The sequence below is a fragment of the Malus domestica genome, chromosome 05 (genome assembly GCF_042453785.1).
Source record: "Malus domestica chromosome 05, GDT2T_hap1".
In the NCBI taxonomy this organism is placed as follows: domain Eukaryota; kingdom Viridiplantae; phylum Streptophyta; class Magnoliopsida; order Rosales; family Rosaceae; genus Malus; species Malus domestica.
Window position 1 is genome coordinate 37,354,206 of NC_091665.1, and position 18,867 is coordinate 37,373,072.

Genomic DNA, 18,867 nt, shown 5'->3' on the forward strand with positions numbered 1-18,867 from the left:
CACTGTCCACAGCCGAGGCAGAGTACGTGAGTACATCAAAAGCAATAGTTCAAGCTATTTGGCTAAGGTTTATCCTCAAAGACTTTTGCGAATTGTAGGTTGAAGCCACACCACTTCTGTGTGACAACACCTTTGCAATCAAGCTAATCTATTGCAGCACAGAAGATTCGATCGAAAATATTTTCACAAAAGCATTATCGAATGAAAGATTCAAATTACCTGAGGGGATTGCTTGGAATGACTCCCAGAAGTAGTTTAGAAGGGAGTGTTGGAAGCTAAACAGCTTCTGAAGTCGAAGGATCGAAAGCAGCAAGGAGCTTCCGAGCATGGCTTCTATCTGCATCGAAAAAGAAAGAAGAAGAAAGGGTTTTAGCCTCTGACGGCTAGTTTTTCAGTTTAAATGTATGTGTAAGTGTGTGAGTGACAAATGTACATTCCAAATTAGATCACTTAAAACCCAAATGAAGGGCTAGGATTTAATCTGGAGTAGTAAGGATAAAAAAGTTGTTTAAGTCTCTTGTTAATCACTCATTTAAGCAAGCATGGGTCATGGCAATGCACCATACCCTACAAGATTTCCTCTACTTAATGAAGTTATGGCTGCTGCATTTCTTACACAGCTTTTGAAGCCATCAATCACATCTCCATGTCCTCTCTATTCTCTGCTATTCTAACCCTAAGAAACCGATCCAAACTATCAACCAAAACATCTAAACAAACAAACTTTATCAAGAACTTCCCTATGAAATCATCATCGAGATTTTGAGTTAGTCTTTGCTAAGGTTTAAGCGTGCTGCAAGAAATGGCGTTTCTTGATTGATCAAGAATATAAGTTCAAGGCAAAACATTTGGAACGCGCCCGTCCTTTGAAACCCTCTTTCCAATACAAGTTGGAGGCTAACAATAACCTTCCGAGCAAGGACAGAGCTACCATGGGCCTAGGGGCGGATGCCCCCACTGAGATTTTTCTGATGCTGACTCTTTTGCGGGATTGATTCTCAGGGGACGAGTACTGTGTGCTGCCTTATGATTGCCATCCTCATTGCATTATATGGCATAGAATAGATTGACATTCGAGCCCATATTCATTGATTAATTTTTCCTTTTCCAGATTAATCCCTATCTTCTTCACCCTGAGATGAATATCATCAGCAGTTCGTTGGTCCTACAAAGCGTCGTGCACCAACATTTATCTTGTCTCCACCTTTCGGCTTTCACATTAAGCTTATAGTTTGACAAATGTCCCAGCGAAAGATAATTTTCATCATGCTGGCATGCTGCTCAAACTGATCGGGTTTTGCAGCAGCAGAGGCAGAGCCCCTACTGAGATTTTTTTGGTTTTGCTCTCCGATCTGGTTCTGCAAAAGCAGAGCTAGGTTTTTTTTTTTTTTAAATCCAGGCCAAAACGACGTCGTTTTGGTCCTGGTATTAAAAAAAATAGTGAACGAAACGGCGTCGTTTCGTATATGTTTGAAAAAAATAAAAGGTATGTTATAGTGGGGGACTGCTTGTCCCCACCCGGTCCACCCCCATTCCATTATTTCCATATTTCCGTTTCCTTTGCCAATCAGAGAGCAGCTCTTCCCCAGTTCCCCAAATTCCAAGCAGGCAGCTGCAGAAACAGAACGGAACAGAAGCAACAAAGGTGTTGTTCCCAGGCTCCCAGCCAGCCACGTGCAGCCAGCCACTCACCAGCCAGCCGTTCTAGCCGACATATATATATTTAGGTAATTTTTTTAATTCCTAAATCTATAATCCCTAACCCTAATTAATTATTTAAGATGAATTTTTGTTTAATTGGTATAGAAATATAGAATCATATGGTAATGCACTAATATGGTTATTGGTTATTGAAATGAATTCTATGATTATTGATGAATGAAATTATGAAATTACAAATTTTATGAATATGGGTATACATTTATTCATATGATTAGTTGAATTAAATGTTTATTTGTTGAATAATTTGTATGTTTATTGGTATTGCCATATTGGTTATTGGTTAATTCAATTGTTGCCTTGGTTGGATATGGATTAGTTATTAAGTATATTAGTATAGTATACTCTAGGATTAAGAGTCTAAGAATTTTATTGAGATTTTTATTCTATAAATTCTACAAATTACGTATGAACCTTATTTGTTATTGGTATCAATATGATTGACTTTGCATACTGAAACATCATGGAGAGGTTTTTCAAACAAAATATTAGTGCCGCCATCCCCAGTTATTGAGAAAAATAATGATACTCAAGGACAAGATAGTACAGAATTTATTTTATCAAATCTTCCATCAGATCCTGGTAAGCGAATTCGAATTTTGGATTACAATCCTAATATTCGAGATCAAGTACGAAGAGCATATGTGCTAGCTGGTCCTCAACAACCTAAAACCCATAATTTTCCTTACAAGAAATATGGAGACACGCAAAGACGATTCAACCCTGCTTGGTTTGATGATTTTCCTACTTGGTTGGAATATAGTGTAGAAAAAGATGCTGCCTTTTGTCAGTGTTGCTACCTTTTTAAACCAAACATTGGAGAACAAGCAGGTGGTGATTTCTTTGTTGGGGAAGGATTTTCTAACTGGAAGAAGAAAGAAAGACTTCTAACTCATATTGGAGGCGTCAATAGTGCACACAATCAAGCATGGAGTAATTTTGAAGCTTTAAGGAGTCAAAAGCAACATATCCAATCTTTTTTCTCTAAAACTCATGATGAAACTCGAATTCAATATAGGGCTCGGTTGAATGCATCAATCGATTGTTGTCGATTTCTTTTGAGACAAGGGCTTGCATTTCGTGGTAATGATGAATCTGAACATTCAAGCAACCATGGGAACTTTCTTGAGCTTCTACAGTTTCTTGCCAACCACAATGAGGATGTGAAAGCCGTTACTTTGAAAAATGCTCCGGAGAATCACAAATTGACATCACCAGATATTCAAAAAGACATTGTAAATGCTTGTGCAACTGAGACCATCAGGGCTATTATTAAAGACATTGGCACTTCGTTGTTTTCTATTTTGATTGATGAATCTCGCGACGTATCAACAAAGGAACAAATGGCTATTGTATTGCGTTATGTGGACAAGAATGGGCATGTCATTGAGCTTTTTATTGGCATTGAGCATGTTACTAGTACCGCTTCTCTCTCACTCAAGGAAACCATTGATGAGGTATTTTCTAGGCATAAATTGAGCATGTCTAGGTTGCGTGGGCAAGGTTACGATGGGGCCAGCAATATGCAAGGTGAGTCCAATGGTCTTAAAGCTCTTATTATGAAAGAAAATGGTTGTGCTTATTATATTCATTGCTTTGCACATCAACTTCAATTAGCTCTTATAGCTGTGGCAAAGAAGAACATCCAAATTGAGTCTCTTTTTAGTATAGTTACTATTTTGGTAAATGTTGTTGGAGCTTCATCGAAGCGTTGTGATCTTCTTCGAGAGAAACAATCTATTGCAGTTATTGAAGCACTAAACAGTGGTGAGTTTACAAGTGGGAAAGGCAAAAATCAAGAAACTACTTTGAAACGTGCTGGAGAAACACGTTGGGGTTCACATTTGGGTACTTTAGTAAGTATAATGACTATGTTTTCATCCATACTTGATGTACTTGAAGTAATAGCAGATGATGGAGTAAGCTCTCAACAAAGATGTGAAGCGAATAATTTATTGGATTCCATGCAATCATTTGATTTTGTGTTTAATCTACACTTGATGAAAGATATACTAGGAATAACCAATGAATTGTCACAAGCATTGCAAAGGAAGGATCAGGATATTGTAAATGCCATGAAGTTGGTTGGAGTTTGTAAGCAAAGGTTGGAGATAATGAGGAAAAGTGGTTGGGATTCTTTACTTAGTGAAGTCTCAGAATTTTGTCTTAAACATAATATTGATGTGCCTAATATGGATGATATGTTTCTTTCTCAAAGGCGAGGGCAACGAAAAGCACAAGCAGTCACAAATATGCATCATTATTGTGTTAGGATATTTTATGTTGTTTTGGATTGGCAGCTCCAAGAACTAAATAATCGTTTCAATGAGACCAACACTGAGTTACTTCTTTGTTTGGCATGTTTATGTCCAGCTGACTCCTTCTCTGCTTTTGATAGCCAAAAGCTATTGCGTCTTGCCCAGTTTTATCCTAAAGACTTCTCTTTGAATGAGCTGGTGATACTTAAGATTCAACTTGAGACTTACATTGTGGATATGCGATCTAGCATTGAGTTTTCAGGTTTAAAAGAGATTGGAGATCTTGCAAAGAAATGCAAAAAACACAAGGTGTATTCGCTGGTTTACTTGCTTTTGACATTAGCACCAACTCTTCCAGTTGCTACTGCAACCGTTGAAAGAGCATTTTCGGCCATGAAAATTCTGAAGAATCGATTGAGAAATCGGATGGGAGATCAATAGATGAATGATAACATGATTATTTTTATAGAGAGAGAGATATTTGATGGTATTGGTAATGATGTTGTCATGCAACGCTTTCAGAACATGAAAACGCGTCAAGGGATATTGTAAGGGACTGTTGTATGAAAAACTTTCTGGATTAATATATAAGTATGTGTTTAGTAAATTCTTGAGCTTTTTAATTATGACTTTATTATTTGATGATGCCCCCATTCACACAAATCTCTGGCTTCGTCCCTGCTTCCGAGCCCAGTTTATGATGAAAATTTCTCTCTTATTTCAAATTTTTCTGGCTTGTTTCTCGAGAAGAGTTGTAGCAGTTCAAGAGTTTTTCGGATCAGAAATCCTGCAATGCACCTAGTACTTTACTTGCCTGATCCAGAGGAGGGTACCAGCTCAATGAACTATCTTTTAATTCATTTACTGATGAGTGTAAAGTGGCATGCTTTTATTGGAAAGAGGTGACTTATTGTGGCACTGAAGTAGGTTTTAAAGTTATTACTGTTGAGAATGATGACCAGCGGAGACCCTTGAAGCTCCCCAACCAAAATCAACAACTAGATCTGAGACAACATGGAGAATATGTGTCTCAAACATATACTTTCAGACCAGATATGGTTGAAGGGGCCGCTCATTTGGTAGAATTAGTTTTCGACAGCCGAGACTTATACATAGAAGTTCACTCTTTTGATGTATGGAGTGAATGTTTCACCGTTACTACTCTTCCCCGGGGAGCTTTCTCAAACTTAACTAAAGTTTCGATTTTTTGTTGGAATCATTGTCTTGCTGTTGCTGATATAACAGAGAAACCCATAGCATCTTGAATTTTGAAGACTTCAAGAGCACAAATGGAGAAAAAACAAAATCATTACCAGTGCCCCGGCAGTTATTGGCATTCTTGGATCTCCAAATCGTCACCTATTTTCTCCACCCTTGCTCACCAACCACTTGGGCTAACCCCCGTGCGATTTACCACTTTTCAAAGAAGAATTTAGTTGAACTGACCATGAAAAGCTACAGGCCACCCTATCAGGTTTTACATATCATTTCATATCAACCTCATACTAGTGCTTAACAAAATGCATGATAATATTGGAAGGACAAGGAGGGAGAGGAACGTTATGATTAAACACTGAGTTGCATCCCCATTTTCAAATGCACTAAAGGAGTGATAAACGCAAGAAGCCGCGGCTCGTTTGCTTCATGAGATATCCTACTTTTTTCGATATTAAGATCAAAATAATCAGGTTGCAAGTCACATCTGGGGTGAAGAAAAAACAAAGAATACAGATAACTATGTCTTGAGGAAGTAAATGCTTAAAGAGGGATGTAAATCTTACTAGTATCATCAAAGTGCCTTCAACAAGTAAATCAATATGTCGTTCATGCAGTAGTCTTTTGAAACCCTCTTCTATTAATACACATTCTAAAGATACAGTCACAAAGTTGACGTTACTTAACTATATATAAATCACTCCCTCAACACCGCTTGCTACTTCACCAATGTGGTAAGCTTTATAGGCAGCTACATTTCCATCCTCCCCAAGTATTCTGTGGGACGCCTCCTGACTCACAACAAGAACCATTCCAATACCCATGTTAAAAGTTCGTTTCATCTCAGCATCTTTAATCCGTCCAGCTTCTTGGATCCACTTGAAAACAGGTGGGACTTCCCATGAATCTTTATAAATGACAGCCCCTAGGCCTTTCGGGAACACTCGAGGTATATTTTCTGTGAGACCACCCCCTGTGATGTGAGCTACTCCTTTGACACCTCCCTTCCTTATTAAGTCGAGCACCTGCATATTTTTAGTGCAACGCAATAGTAAAGAGCGCCTCAATGAGAGGAGAACTTTCATTTTCATTTTCATTTTCGGCAGCTAGTTAATTAGTTAAACACAACAAGACAATGAGCACACGCGCACACACATATGTAACAAATGCACAAGAAAGGTTTGATCGATGTCAACCTACCTGCTTAACATATATCACAGTTGGGACCATCAAAGCTTCACCTAATGTGATAGCTTCTCCACCAGGTAGTTGGTCCTTGAGAGAAAGCCCACTATCAGCCAGAACCCTGTAAGATATATAGAAACATCAATAGTATGGTAGGAAGTTTTCCACGAGTAGTCAGGAGATATAAAATTTAATTGCATAAATTGCAAGGAATTTGCATCTATTACATTATAAATCAGAAGTTAACGTTTCTTTAAGCAGCTACAACCAACCTTCTCACAAGAGAGAAACCATTAGAATGAACCCCACTAGACGGTAGGCCAATGAGAACATCTCCAGCCACAATGTTTTTCCCATCAATGATAGATCCCTTTTTCACAACTCCAACAGCAGAGCCACCCAGGTCATACTCGCCATCTTTATAAAAACCTGGCATCTCGGCAGTCTGAAAACATACGAAAACATTATGAAACAACATTGTGTCTGTAAAGAAAAAACTAACCATGCATAAGACAGAATATTCACATATCATAGGGCAGTGAGAGTTCAAAACAACTAATTAGTTTAGAATACCTCTCCGCCCGAAAGTTTACAGCCAGATTGTTTGCAACCATTACGAATACCTTTTATAACCTAAAAAGAACAAAAGAAAAACAAATAAGCTATGCTGTAGATGTATCTGTCTATGCAATCCAAGAAGCTCAGGCATACTGAACTCTACATACCTTTGCAGCAATATCAACATCAAGGCGGCCTGTAGCAAAGTAATCTTGAAAAGATACTGGCTTAGCCCCAAGAGTAACGATATCATTGACATTCATGGCAACCTGAGAGTTGAATGAGTGAACAAACCTGGTAGGAAAAGCAATTATCTAAATTCAAGTAAAAATCATATTTGTGAAACAGATGCTAGAAATATTACCAAATCAATACCAATGGTTTCATGATTTCCAGTCTCAAATGCAAGCTTAAGTTTCGTTCCAACACCGTCTGTACCGTGAACGAGGCATACATCATCTGTTGATCACCATATAGTTAATTAAATTGATGAGCCCAAATAATGATATCAGACAACCATATATAAATATAGCACAACCACACAAAAAATATATATACACAAATTAGTTAATTGTCACATATTATATATGTAGTCATTCTACTTTGCAATTAACTGCACTTGACGACACAGGTTCAACGACATAATATTGACAACCATATATCAATCACATTTTTCCAACTGTAACTCTGCAATATGACGGTATCACATTTTCTTCATGTTGATATGATTTCTATATCATACATATGTAATCATACCGAGAATCTCATCTTGGACAATACCCCCAAATGACCCAATTTCAGGATCCTCCTGTTTAATTATATCAACAAGTGCCATCCCAGCATCTATATCTACACCAGCATCCTTGTACGTCCAACTGTCATCACCACGTCGGCTAGCACTAAAATCATTGGAGGACTCGTTGTTCTTCGACACTGACATTACGCGTCTGCTCTGTGAAATATTACCGGCCGAAGTCAGAGAGAGACCGGAGGAGAAGTTGTTGAAGGGAAGTCCGATTGGCAGTCTGCATAGTTGGGCTTCATTAGGGTTGGCTTTGGAGGAGGAGGGTCTTAGCGAAGATTTAACACAACGAGACAACTCTGTGTTTGCCTTGAAGGCGGTGGTCATGGCATTGGCAGCCATTGAAACCCTAAAACACGAGCAACGCAAGGACTCTCACTGCTCACAATCACAAATCAGAAACCCTATGTAATGTGCAGCTGGCCCTACTGGTGGACGAGAGTTAGGGTTCAAGTCGAACACAGCTTGCATAAATTTGTGATAAACTTGGAAACTATGTATTGTCTGTGGGCATGACCATGGTTAGAACCGGTGTGCACGCCACCGCAGCCAATATGTGTCCAAAGATAAAATATAATTTAGAAGCGATCCTAGGTGTTGCAATTTTACTGGGTTTAACAATTTGGATGTGTTTGTGTCTTTACTGTAAGTTTTCCTAGATACTAGATACCCTTAAAGCCTTAAACCCAAAACCCTATGCCCTAAAAATAAACGTTACTCGCTCACGCGTTCTTCTTGCCTTCTACTTTGATTAGTTATATAACTCTTCCTTGTGAAGAATGCAAGGTTATTCCAATTTCCTTTTAGGGCTGAAGTTCATGAAACCCTAAACTTCTTTTGTAAAACCCTAAATTTAACCTTTCGACCTGGCGTGCAAGCCTGTGAGTCTGACTTTACATTAGGGCTATAAATATGCAATGAGGTAGAGACCTAGATGGAATCTTAATACCTAACAAAATTAAACGGATAACAAGATACAAATATTTGGAATTTCAAAAATGAAGCAGCAACCCTTATCCGAGAGCAACAGCCATTATCCTCTCTTATCAACAATGCCTAATATATGCCCCTGTGCTAGCTGCTGGTGGCTTCATCACGGCACTCTAGAAAGACTCATAGAGGTACTTCGCTTCCCATTGAACCATCGTGCGATCAGTGTTTGAAATACCTGGATATGCTCGATATTTTCACGGAAATATTCAAAAATTCAAGGAACGATATGGAAAGAGGGGGTGAAGAATAAGGAGTTTTTCTTCTTAGATATCACTTACTTATTGTTTACACAGTATCTAATCATTAATTCTTTATATCCATTGATATTTCTAGAAATTTGCCTATCGATATTTCCACCGATACAGATATTTTAAACACTGCATGCAATTCACCAGCATCAGGAATTGAACTCAAGATGTGCCGTGTGAAGTACGGATTTGTCTCCAACCACTGGGCCACCCCGTGGTAATTGATAGTTTATTCTTCTGTTATGTGTTGTGTCTGATCATATTATTTATATTTGGGAGGTGAAGTTTGGTAAGTGGTGTAGGTCACATGGATGCAAATCTGCGTCCTTCCACCAAACAACACAAAGGGTTCTATATAAACCCAAACAAATTCTACCGTACAGGAGAGGAGAGGCTTTGCCAGTTAATATAGAACCCAAATAAAAGCATTACGGCGACAAGAACGAAGATTAGAATTTGATTTAATCTTTAAACCAGAAGTTAAACTGCATCTTTTATGTGCTAAAGCTCAGAATTGCTTTATAAGACAAATAACATATCTTGTGGATTAGGATTCCTGTTCCTTTTGGTTATACTGCTAATATCACGACGTCTTGAGCTAATGCAGGATCTGCTTCTGCTCAAGAACCTACTTGGCTTAACTCAAAATCTTTTGTGTTCCCGGACCGGAGAAGATCATTTGGAAGAGCGATGAATCGCTACTGAACAACTCTGGCCGGGGCAAAAGGAAAAAGAACGTAATCTAGCCTACCATGAGTTGCATTGCTAAGGTGCTCTAGTTGTAATGCCTAAGAAGATTGGCTCCGGCTATGCCGGTGATACTAAAGCTACGGATTAGGCCCCTGGGAAGAATTCAAACAGCCTTTACTCTTTGCGACATGCTTGTAAGTCTGTGACCTGCTTTTCATATAACAATACCACAATGTACACTAATTTTAATAATTTCATAATGCTACAAGAACATTGTCAACATACTTCCTACGAAACAACCTCCCTTTTTATTGTTTCCTTCTGATGGGCGGGAAAAAGTTTTCAACCCCCTGAATCGTCGAAATGCTTTGGACTGTCAAGTTCACCCATACTTGCAGAGGCAAAAGACTCCGAAGAATCTATACTTGAAAGGGAAGAGACAGAATCATCTGAATCCAATACATCATGAAGAGCGATGTTATCTTCATCAATCTCGGATGTCTCTGACCCTTCTGCTCCCAAAAGTAGTTTATTTATCGCTGACTTTGCAGTTTCAACAAACCACTCATCCTCGGAGTGTGCACTGTTAAACCAGAAGAATTTTAGTTGTGGGTTGTGTTGGATAAAAACGGAAAAATACGCCCACCCACATGTACACAACTTACCTTTGTACTTCTATGCCTCTAGCAGAAAAAGCCCTGATAGCACGAGCAATTATAGCTGATGCAATCTGGTGCACATGCCTTGATGGGTAACCCGCAAAACGTGCAATTTCAACAGTGAAGTGCATATCAAGAATTAACTGCAACAACAAAATTGATTATCCGCTAACTGTGAAGTTAAATTGTGAATATAGACAGTATGGAATGGAAGGATATAAGTACCTGCTGCAACCCAAGTGGCTGAAGAGGACCTGTATCATCCTCAAACACAGCCCAAAACTCTTGTTCATCGGACAACCACATTACAACTGTCTCGGTTATCCTAGCAAGCAAAATTTTCTGAATTCTCTCTTTTCCAAGTAACACATCTCCAGCCACGGTTGCTAATTGCTGCAGCTTTGCAAATAATGCCTGCAACAATAGGACAATCTCATTACTTGTCCCACAAAATATCCAGGAACAAGATGTGCATATGCTGTGGAGAAAGTCATGTCTAAATGCACGGCCATTATCATTTTGGACAGTATATACCACATTGAGGAAAATAAACTCAACTTTCTAGCAAGTTCCTCAAACCTTTTTCTAAACTGTGTAAAGATGGCCAAATGAACAACAGGGTGCGTCCAGACAGCCAAACAACCCAGATTAAACATACTATGACAAAGCAATATTTGGAAATATAAAAACAAGCAAGTTAGAGTGAAGGGTTTAAAATACTCAGAATACCATAGGGCAATAACCATAAACCAAACGTACAGGCATCAAGCAATCACGCAGATAGCAATCATAAGTTTTGAAAAAGATTTAGACATAAAATTTAAATTAAATAATATGATTACATAAAAAACTGTGTATATGGAGAGCATATAGAGGAAGAAACAAGACCTGAAATGGAAGCGAAGGCAAAGGGGCTGAGTCCCAATACAAATCATCACCATTCCCATTTAAATATATTTGGGCATCCAGTCGTGTCTGTCCTTCTCTTGAATAAATGAAGCTCAAGACATATTGCCGACAGAAATGGTCTCTTAGCTTGTCAAATGAATGCTGAAGACGACGCTTCCAATCCTTTAACTCTGCAGAAGTACTTGGAATAGGTGTGACATTTTCAGCAAGTCCACTTTTTGGTTCCCCACTTTCAGTCTGCTGCTTCCAGAGGGTCATTACAGCATTCGGCAGTAGTTCATCCAAGATGGTAAATGCAACTCCCAAAAGGGCAAGCTGTTCTGAATCTGTTTCAGCTCTAAAAGATACAAACTCCTTGAGCTCAGTAAGACTGTCATCATCAGATGGACCTGGTAGGGCTTTAATTAAAGCATCCATGTATTTATCAAAAAGTTGTCCGATCCTACTCAGTATGTTTCCACCAAAATGCAAAATGATCAAAGGGGTCAACTGTTCCAATATATCCTGTGAAATTTTTACCAATATAGCATTATGAACTGATAGTTGAGTCATTACTTGCAAATTAGTAACATCGATGAACTTGGCATTACTAATTTACTAGTGAACAATACATATTCAAAATTTCAAATCCATATGCACAAACAGACATAGAAAAGTATTCTGCAGAAACTAATTGCTTACTTATCAGGTGTGCCCACATCACATGCAAGCACACACAGAAAAGTAGAAGGCACCTGCATACTTGATTACATTGGAAGTGTGTGTATGATTGTATAATTGTATTTACCTCAATATTTATCACACATCCAAACCTCCTCAAGTCCAGCTGAGTGTAAGGGAAACGTTTCCCAAGAAAATAATGAAGACATAATTTGGAGAATTTTAAAATTTTTGTTCTCAGAGTAGTTAGAATAAAGGCTTGTTAAATCGACTTAATATAAGTTCAAGCATTCTATGGCATTCTCAGAATAGATCTGAAATCTTGCTATCATCCTAATTTCTCAAGTTCAATCCTCAACGTAAAACCTAACAAGACCAGCATAAGTTAATATAATGCTTGTATCAGTACAAAGACATGAAAATAAAAATTATTTGTAGAAAGATTAGAATGGTACTAACTTACTTCAACAATGCACATAAATCTTATCCCACTATCAGCAATCAAACTATGTGATGATGTTGTGAATGCAGACAGAGGAGGTGCAAAGTGAGGTGAAAATGACATGCACTCATCAGCTTCTACCAAGTCAAGGACAACTTTTCTTGCCCGTCTAAAGTTCAACTCTAAAACTTCTTCAATAAAAGGCCGCAACAACACTAGAATCAATTTTGACAGTTTCAGCCCTTGTCGTTCCAGCATCAAAGAGTAGTTGAGACTAGCCTGAACACAAATGCTAGCTGCACGTAAAGCAGACACCGTGTCAGAAGATGGTGCATTCTCTTTCACCAACCGTACAAAGTATTCAATTTCCCACTCTGCCCATTGGACTACTCTATTGGTATAAACACGATCATCACCAAATATTAAACCAGACTTCGTCGTTGCCAGTGAGATTGTAGAAAATACAAGCTTAGACAATGTTGCTGGATATGTCTTTGGACAGACAGAAGAAGAAGGAAAAAGAGCTTCGGTGCTCTTCTCAATATGGGACCCATAAAATTTGAGCAGTAACTGGTGTGCCAAAGGGCCTTTTCCAAGCTTTATTAGCCCACTTAAGGCCTTCTTCAACTCAACAAAACTAATAAAAGGTTGTCCAATAATCTCAACCAGCTGATCCTCGAGCAGTGCTTTTCTTTTCAAGAAATCGGATCTGTATGAGGATCCATCAGTTGTTGAAGTATCTCCCGAGCTTTTCAGCTCTGGAGAGTTTCTCTCTTCAGCATCTAGAGCCTCTAATGCTTCTTCTACTTTATGTTCAGCTAAGAGAACATCAATTTTCTCCAAAAAAATCTTGTGATTGTCTGTTTCAATTGGCAATGGATCTTGAAGTTCACAAATATCAGGGTTTGGCTCGACTTCACTTGTAGACCGATTCCACTGTTCCAATTGATGGCATACACCAGTCATCAAATCCTGCACAAGAATCCCTTGAGTTGAAATATGCTTTCGGAGCTCAACCAACTCGTGCTCCATTTCTACAGCCTCCTCAGATATCCTGCAATTAGCAGTAACATTAGACCATACATGCAAGGATAAAGGTCGTACCCAATGCACAAGGCTCCCGCTTTACGCAGGGTCTGGGAGAGGTGGATGTCGACTAGCCTTACCCCCATACATGCAAGGATAAGCAGCATTAATGAACTTATTGAAATTAACTGAAATTCATCAATTTACACCTATTCAGAAAGCAAAACAGCTTTGGGCCATTTTGGGACCATGTTTCAGGGTTCTGGATGGCAAAAGCCCAAATAGATCTCAAAAGAAGTTTTTCTTGATATAGAGGATTTCAAGATAATCAATGAACCATAGGAGAGATATCAAAGATGCATATTTTTGAGAAATAAAAACATAGAAGTTAATAAGAATAGTTCATGCCCTTCTGGGGTTTCAAACAGTGTTTCTCCAGAAAATTGAGGTGGGACACTTGATCAGTCCTGTAAAACCCTTCAGGGCTATGTTGGAGAAGCTCCCACACATGGCATGCAATTATCAAAAAGGAAAAAGGTAGGGATGCATGTTAACTTCTGTTCAGTCAATAAACCGTTACCAAGCACATACAGAGACATTGACACAAATTTCCTGTTACATTAATTTATGCTAGCATCTTCCTGCCCAAGAATCATGCCTATGAAACATTTTGCTCAAAATGGTATGATGGTCGCAGCACTGATCAAAACACAATTTTTATCATTATGAGGTGAAATATTTCTATGTTATATGTGCAATAGTTTTCTAAGTTTCGAGTTATGAATCAAAAAAGCAGTTGAGCTTTCACATCCCCTTCATGACCACCAATACTTCAAGTTGTCAAACTTGTTGGCCTAGTAACATAATCAAACTAAGTAGTTTCGCTTCCCAAAAAGTTTTTCTTACATGCAGTTAATATGTTTCTATTACTGCTTTAGTCTTTATGAAATTCTCATCAAAGGATCACTGATCAATGTTCTTGTCGTGCATAATACAAAGAAATTTTCATGTGGCAGACTCCGTTCCTTAATCTTTTTCCTGTATTCTCTTCCCCTGTGCCCAAAAGTTCAAATAGTATATGGTAAGCATGAACCATTTCAAACTTGTGAACTTCTTGCATGAACAAATTTGTGTAGTTTTTATATTTTCAGGTAGGAAACTAATCATATACACACTTATTATTGCTTTATTGTTTAACAAACACACAAATGATTCGGTATTATTGACTCACCTCAAAAAAGCCAAATACTTTGTTCTCATATTCCCACATAAGTTCTCCACTGCATCCTTTAAATCTAACAGCTCGCAGCATAGCTTTCTAATTCCCTGCATAATCAACATATATGTATTAAGTTATAGGAATGTCGTTATCATCCTTCAAAGATATATGTATGGTTCAAAGTGATAGAAACCATAACAATAGTCATAACAATTGCTTACTGAAACAATACAAAAGAATCATCGTCAATAAAGTCTATTAAAATCTCTACAGTAATACAATTCTTGCAGTTGCCAATCTGAGACAGAAACTACTGTCCCAATGTGGCGAAGTCCATAGTTTTTTACCCCAAACAAGCTTACAAAAAACATATGCATTACTACATGTTCCCAAGAAGTGCATACATTAATCATTTGTATATCGACATATGATTCGCTTCTAATGAGCATTGTGACTCTCGCATCATATGTCTCCACTAAAAGGTAGATCTACCACACATATGGACAACGTCAACATACTATTACATTTTTTCATGTGAGTATATATTCTAAACAAATTACAATGAGCCATTCCTATTGCCATATATTAATACTATTGTACCCAAACTCTAACTGTTAATCACCTTAACTAAAAACCCTTAAGGGCTCGTAAACTTAAGGCCTACGAGTATGCATTCGGAAAGCAAACACTAAGTACAAATGCACCAACCTATAACATAAAATCGATTGGAGTAATCTTTTCAGTAAACGTAATCATTTTTCTATTCAATGGATAAAAATTAGAAGAAAGATGAGCCCTTTTGGTGTTGGATTGCAAGAGGGAACAATCCAATCACTAAGTACAAACCGATCAATAACGCGAAATCGTCACAATGCCATGAAATTGCTGGCCAATCACTTAAATTCGGTCCTTTACAGCATCAAATAGACCTTAACCCAGATGGGAAATACAACTGTTCCCTCAAATTGTACATAAGAAAGTGAAAATCCAGATAAAAAAAGGTACAAATTCAGGTAATAATGTATGAAAAATCATCATTACACTCAAAAGTATTGATTAATTTGGAATGGGCAATTCTCAATGGTCGAATAAATGGGTAAATGACGGAGGAAGAAGAAGAAGAAACCTTTTCAGAGCGGGATTGGTAAAGAGAGTCGACTTTGGACTGGGGAGTGATGCTCTCGATCGATGGAAAGTCGTCGTCTTCTTCGCTGCTCTCCATTTTCGACTGATCTCTGAGTTTGCCTTTGCTCTCTCTGCCGGCTTCACCCTCAGTTTACTGAAGTAGATGCTACAGACAGCTTTTGTCCGAGAGAGAGAGAGAGAGAGAGAGAGGGCAAAAGGTAGAAAAGACAGGTAGTAAATTGTAAATTTATTTTCTTTTTTTATTTTATGTTGCACAAAAAATGCTATTTTTCATATCAATGTCATATATTTTTTTAAGAACAAATTATACTAAAATACTTTAATTATAAATCGAATCACAATTTAAGGCATGTCCTTCTTCAGGCCCAGGTCATCTAGTCGGGGTCGACCACAATTTCCCAAGTAAGAAAGAGATAGAATTTCACTAATTGGATTGGAAGGAAAAGGAGGGCTTCGATCCATTGTGATTAGGTTCCTTGGTGTGGAGAGATCTCTGCCAAAAAACAGAGAGCTCGTAGGCCTTATTCTTCAAATCAAAGAGCTACGTAATTCCCCGAAGTAGTCTTTTAGTATAGAACAGATCCGGGGTGTGATGATGTCAGGAAAGAGCCACGTCATCTAGAAGTCTGTCTACTTGATTTGATGAGTTAGGATAAAAACCTTAGCTATACGTAAGGATAGTTTACTTGCTTACTTTAAAGAGTAAGGAAGCAGGGTGCTTCAAGAGGATAGGATGGAATTGACCCCAGTATGCCAATCTTTGTTTATTTATTTTTTTATTAAATGCTGATGTACTTGAGACAAAGCCACTTATTAACCCAACTGGATAAAAATATTAATTAAATATTAAAAATTAAAGATTAATTTTAAAATATTTTTTATATAAAAAATATGGGACCCATCCCTACAAACCTATTACCCTCACCTTTCTTCCCTAGTTCATCCGTCCCCCCCCCGGGGCACCTATTTTCCATTTAGAGCAGTTCCAGCCTTGTCAATAGGCCCGGGGACAGTGGAGAAGAAAGGGCCCGAGGGCCTGTCAATCACGTCCAGCCCTGAAGGGCCCGAGCTCGTGGAGAAGGCCCGAGCAGAGGGCCTGTCAATTTGTGACAGCCCGGCAGCCCGAGCTCCCAACCATTTTTTATTTTTTTCTGTCAGGCGCGTGCACCCCACTCGCGCGTAGGGGCGCGTCGCCCGACCAGTTTTCAGAAAAGTCAGCCGACTTTTCAGACAGAAAAGTTACTGTTGGGAAGCCACGTGGCTTCCCACGGTCCGTTCGATCTCAACGGCTCCTTCATTTGGACCGTTGGATCTCAACGGTAAAAAAAATAAAAAAAATCTTATTTAATATCAACCGTTCGATCTGAGATCAACGGTTGATATTAATATGCTTTATAAATAAAGAAAAAATAGTTTTAAAATTAAGAAAAGTTACCGTTGTGACACGTGGCACAATCTGGAGTGTTGGAATTCAAATTTTTTTAAATCCAACGGCGGAGATTAATTATTTGAATAAAAATAAATAAAAAATGGAAAATATCCAAAAAAAATTGTAAAAAATCTGAAAAAAATTTGTAAAAAAATGTTTTTACTTTTCTATAAATACCACTTCTTCTCCATCTACCTTACACCACAATTTCATATTTTCTCAACTACTTTCAATCAAATTCTTATCTTTCTCTCAAAGTTTCAATCCAATTTTTTTCTACAAAATGACTACTGATGCAGGTACGGATTGGTCGCTTCTTGAAGATGTTGCGTTGTGCACTAGCTGGGTTGAAGTTACTCATAATTCCCTTACGGGTAATGAGATGCAGTTGCGAGAAATGTGGAGTTTAATTCATACCAAATTTCTTGAGCAAATGAGTGGGAAAAAAACCAAAGAATCGATGTCCAGTCGTTGGAAAATACTTAGCCATTCCTTTAGTACGTGGATAGATGCATTGACACAAGCTAGTAGTAATGTTCGAAGTGTTATACCAGGAGAGAGCGTGGCTAATCAACATCGCTTGTTGGTGATGGATGTACATATCAAAAGAGTAAGACAAAAGAACAAGACTTGGAAGTGCCCAAGGACTAGATGGTGGAATCTAAAAGAAGAAAAACAAGCCATTTTCAAAGAGAAGGTAATCACCCAATGTGTGTGGGATAGAGAGGGGGAAGCTAGCCAAATGTGGGATTCCATGGCTAGTTGTATCCGAAAAGTAGCAAAAGAGGTATTAGGAGAGTCCAAGGGCTTTGCCCCACACCAAAAGGAATCTTGGTGGTGGAATGAGGAGGTACAAACAAAGGTGAAGGCTAAGAAGGAATGTTGTAAAGCCTTATACAAGGAGAGGACCGATGAAAATGGTGAAAGGTATAGAAAAGCGAAGCAAGAGGCGAAGAAAGCTGTCAGAGAAGCTAAGTTAGCGGCTTACGACGATATGTATAAACGACTAGATACCAAAGAAGGAGAGTTGGATATCTATAAACTATCTAGAGTAAGGGAAAAGAAGACAAGGGACCTAAACCAAGTGAGGTGCATCAAGGATGAGGATGGAAAGGTTCTTGCTACAGAGAACGCGGTTAAAGACAGATGGAGAGGTTATTTTCATAATCTTTTCAATGAAGGACATGAAATGAGTGCTTCTTTAGGGGAGTTGAGTAACTCAGAAGAGTGTAGAAACTACTCTTTTTATCGTCGAATCCGGAAGGAAGAAATGGTTGTAGCTTTGAAGAAGATGAAGCATAAAAAAGCAATAGGCCCAGACGATATACCAATCGAAGTGTGGAAACTTTTGGGAGAGACAGGTATAACATGGCTCACTGACCTTTTCAATAGGATTTTGAAAACGAAGAAGATGCCAAATGAGTGGCGAACGAGCACTATGGTGCCTATCTACAAGAATAAGGGCGACGTACAAAATTGCATGAACTATAGGGGTATTAAGCTAATGAGTCATACAATGAAGCTCTGGGAGAGAGTCATTGAGCATAGATTGAGGCAAGAGACACGGGTTTCGGACAACCAATTCGGGTTCATGCCAAGGCGCTCAACCATGGAGGCAATCTATCTCTTACGAAGATTGATGGAAAGATATAGAGATGGGAAAAAGGATTTACACATGGTCTTTCTAGATTTGGAAAAAGCATATGATA

The 18,867-nt window shown here is 38.4% G+C and overlaps 2 protein-coding genes across 2 annotated transcripts; both read right to left on the reverse strand.

The window, feature by feature from the left end:
- Positions 1-5,732: 5,732 nt before the first annotated feature.
- LOC103435241 (phosphoribosylformylglycinamidine cyclo-ligase, chloroplastic/mitochondrial-like) lies at positions 5,733-8,201 on the reverse strand. The gene is made up of 7 exons (XM_008373630.4): positions 7,692-8,201; positions 7,300-7,394; positions 7,103-7,204; positions 6,951-7,010; positions 6,650-6,822; positions 6,393-6,498; positions 5,733-6,217 (listed from the first exon to the last, which is right to left on the reverse strand). The coding sequence occupies exons 1-7, from the start codon at positions 8,077-8,079 to the stop codon at positions 5,879-5,881; spliced, it is 1,263 nt and encodes a 420-aa protein (XP_008371852.2). The 5' UTR covers positions 8,080-8,201; the 3' UTR covers positions 5,733-5,878.
- A 1,656-nt stretch (positions 8,202-9,857) lies between these two features.
- Positions 9,858-16,045, reverse strand: LOC103435242 (exocyst complex component EXO84C). Its single transcript, XM_008373631.4, has 7 exons — positions 15,710-16,045; positions 14,596-14,690; positions 12,360-13,392; positions 11,216-11,740; positions 10,553-10,741; positions 10,334-10,470; positions 9,858-10,251 (listed from the first exon to the last, which is right to left on the reverse strand). The coding sequence occupies exons 1-7, from the start codon at positions 15,803-15,805 to the stop codon at positions 10,011-10,013; spliced, it is 2,316 nt and encodes a 771-aa protein (XP_008371853.1). The 5' UTR covers positions 15,806-16,045; the 3' UTR covers positions 9,858-10,010.
- Between the last annotated feature and the right edge of the window lie 2,822 nt (positions 16,046-18,867).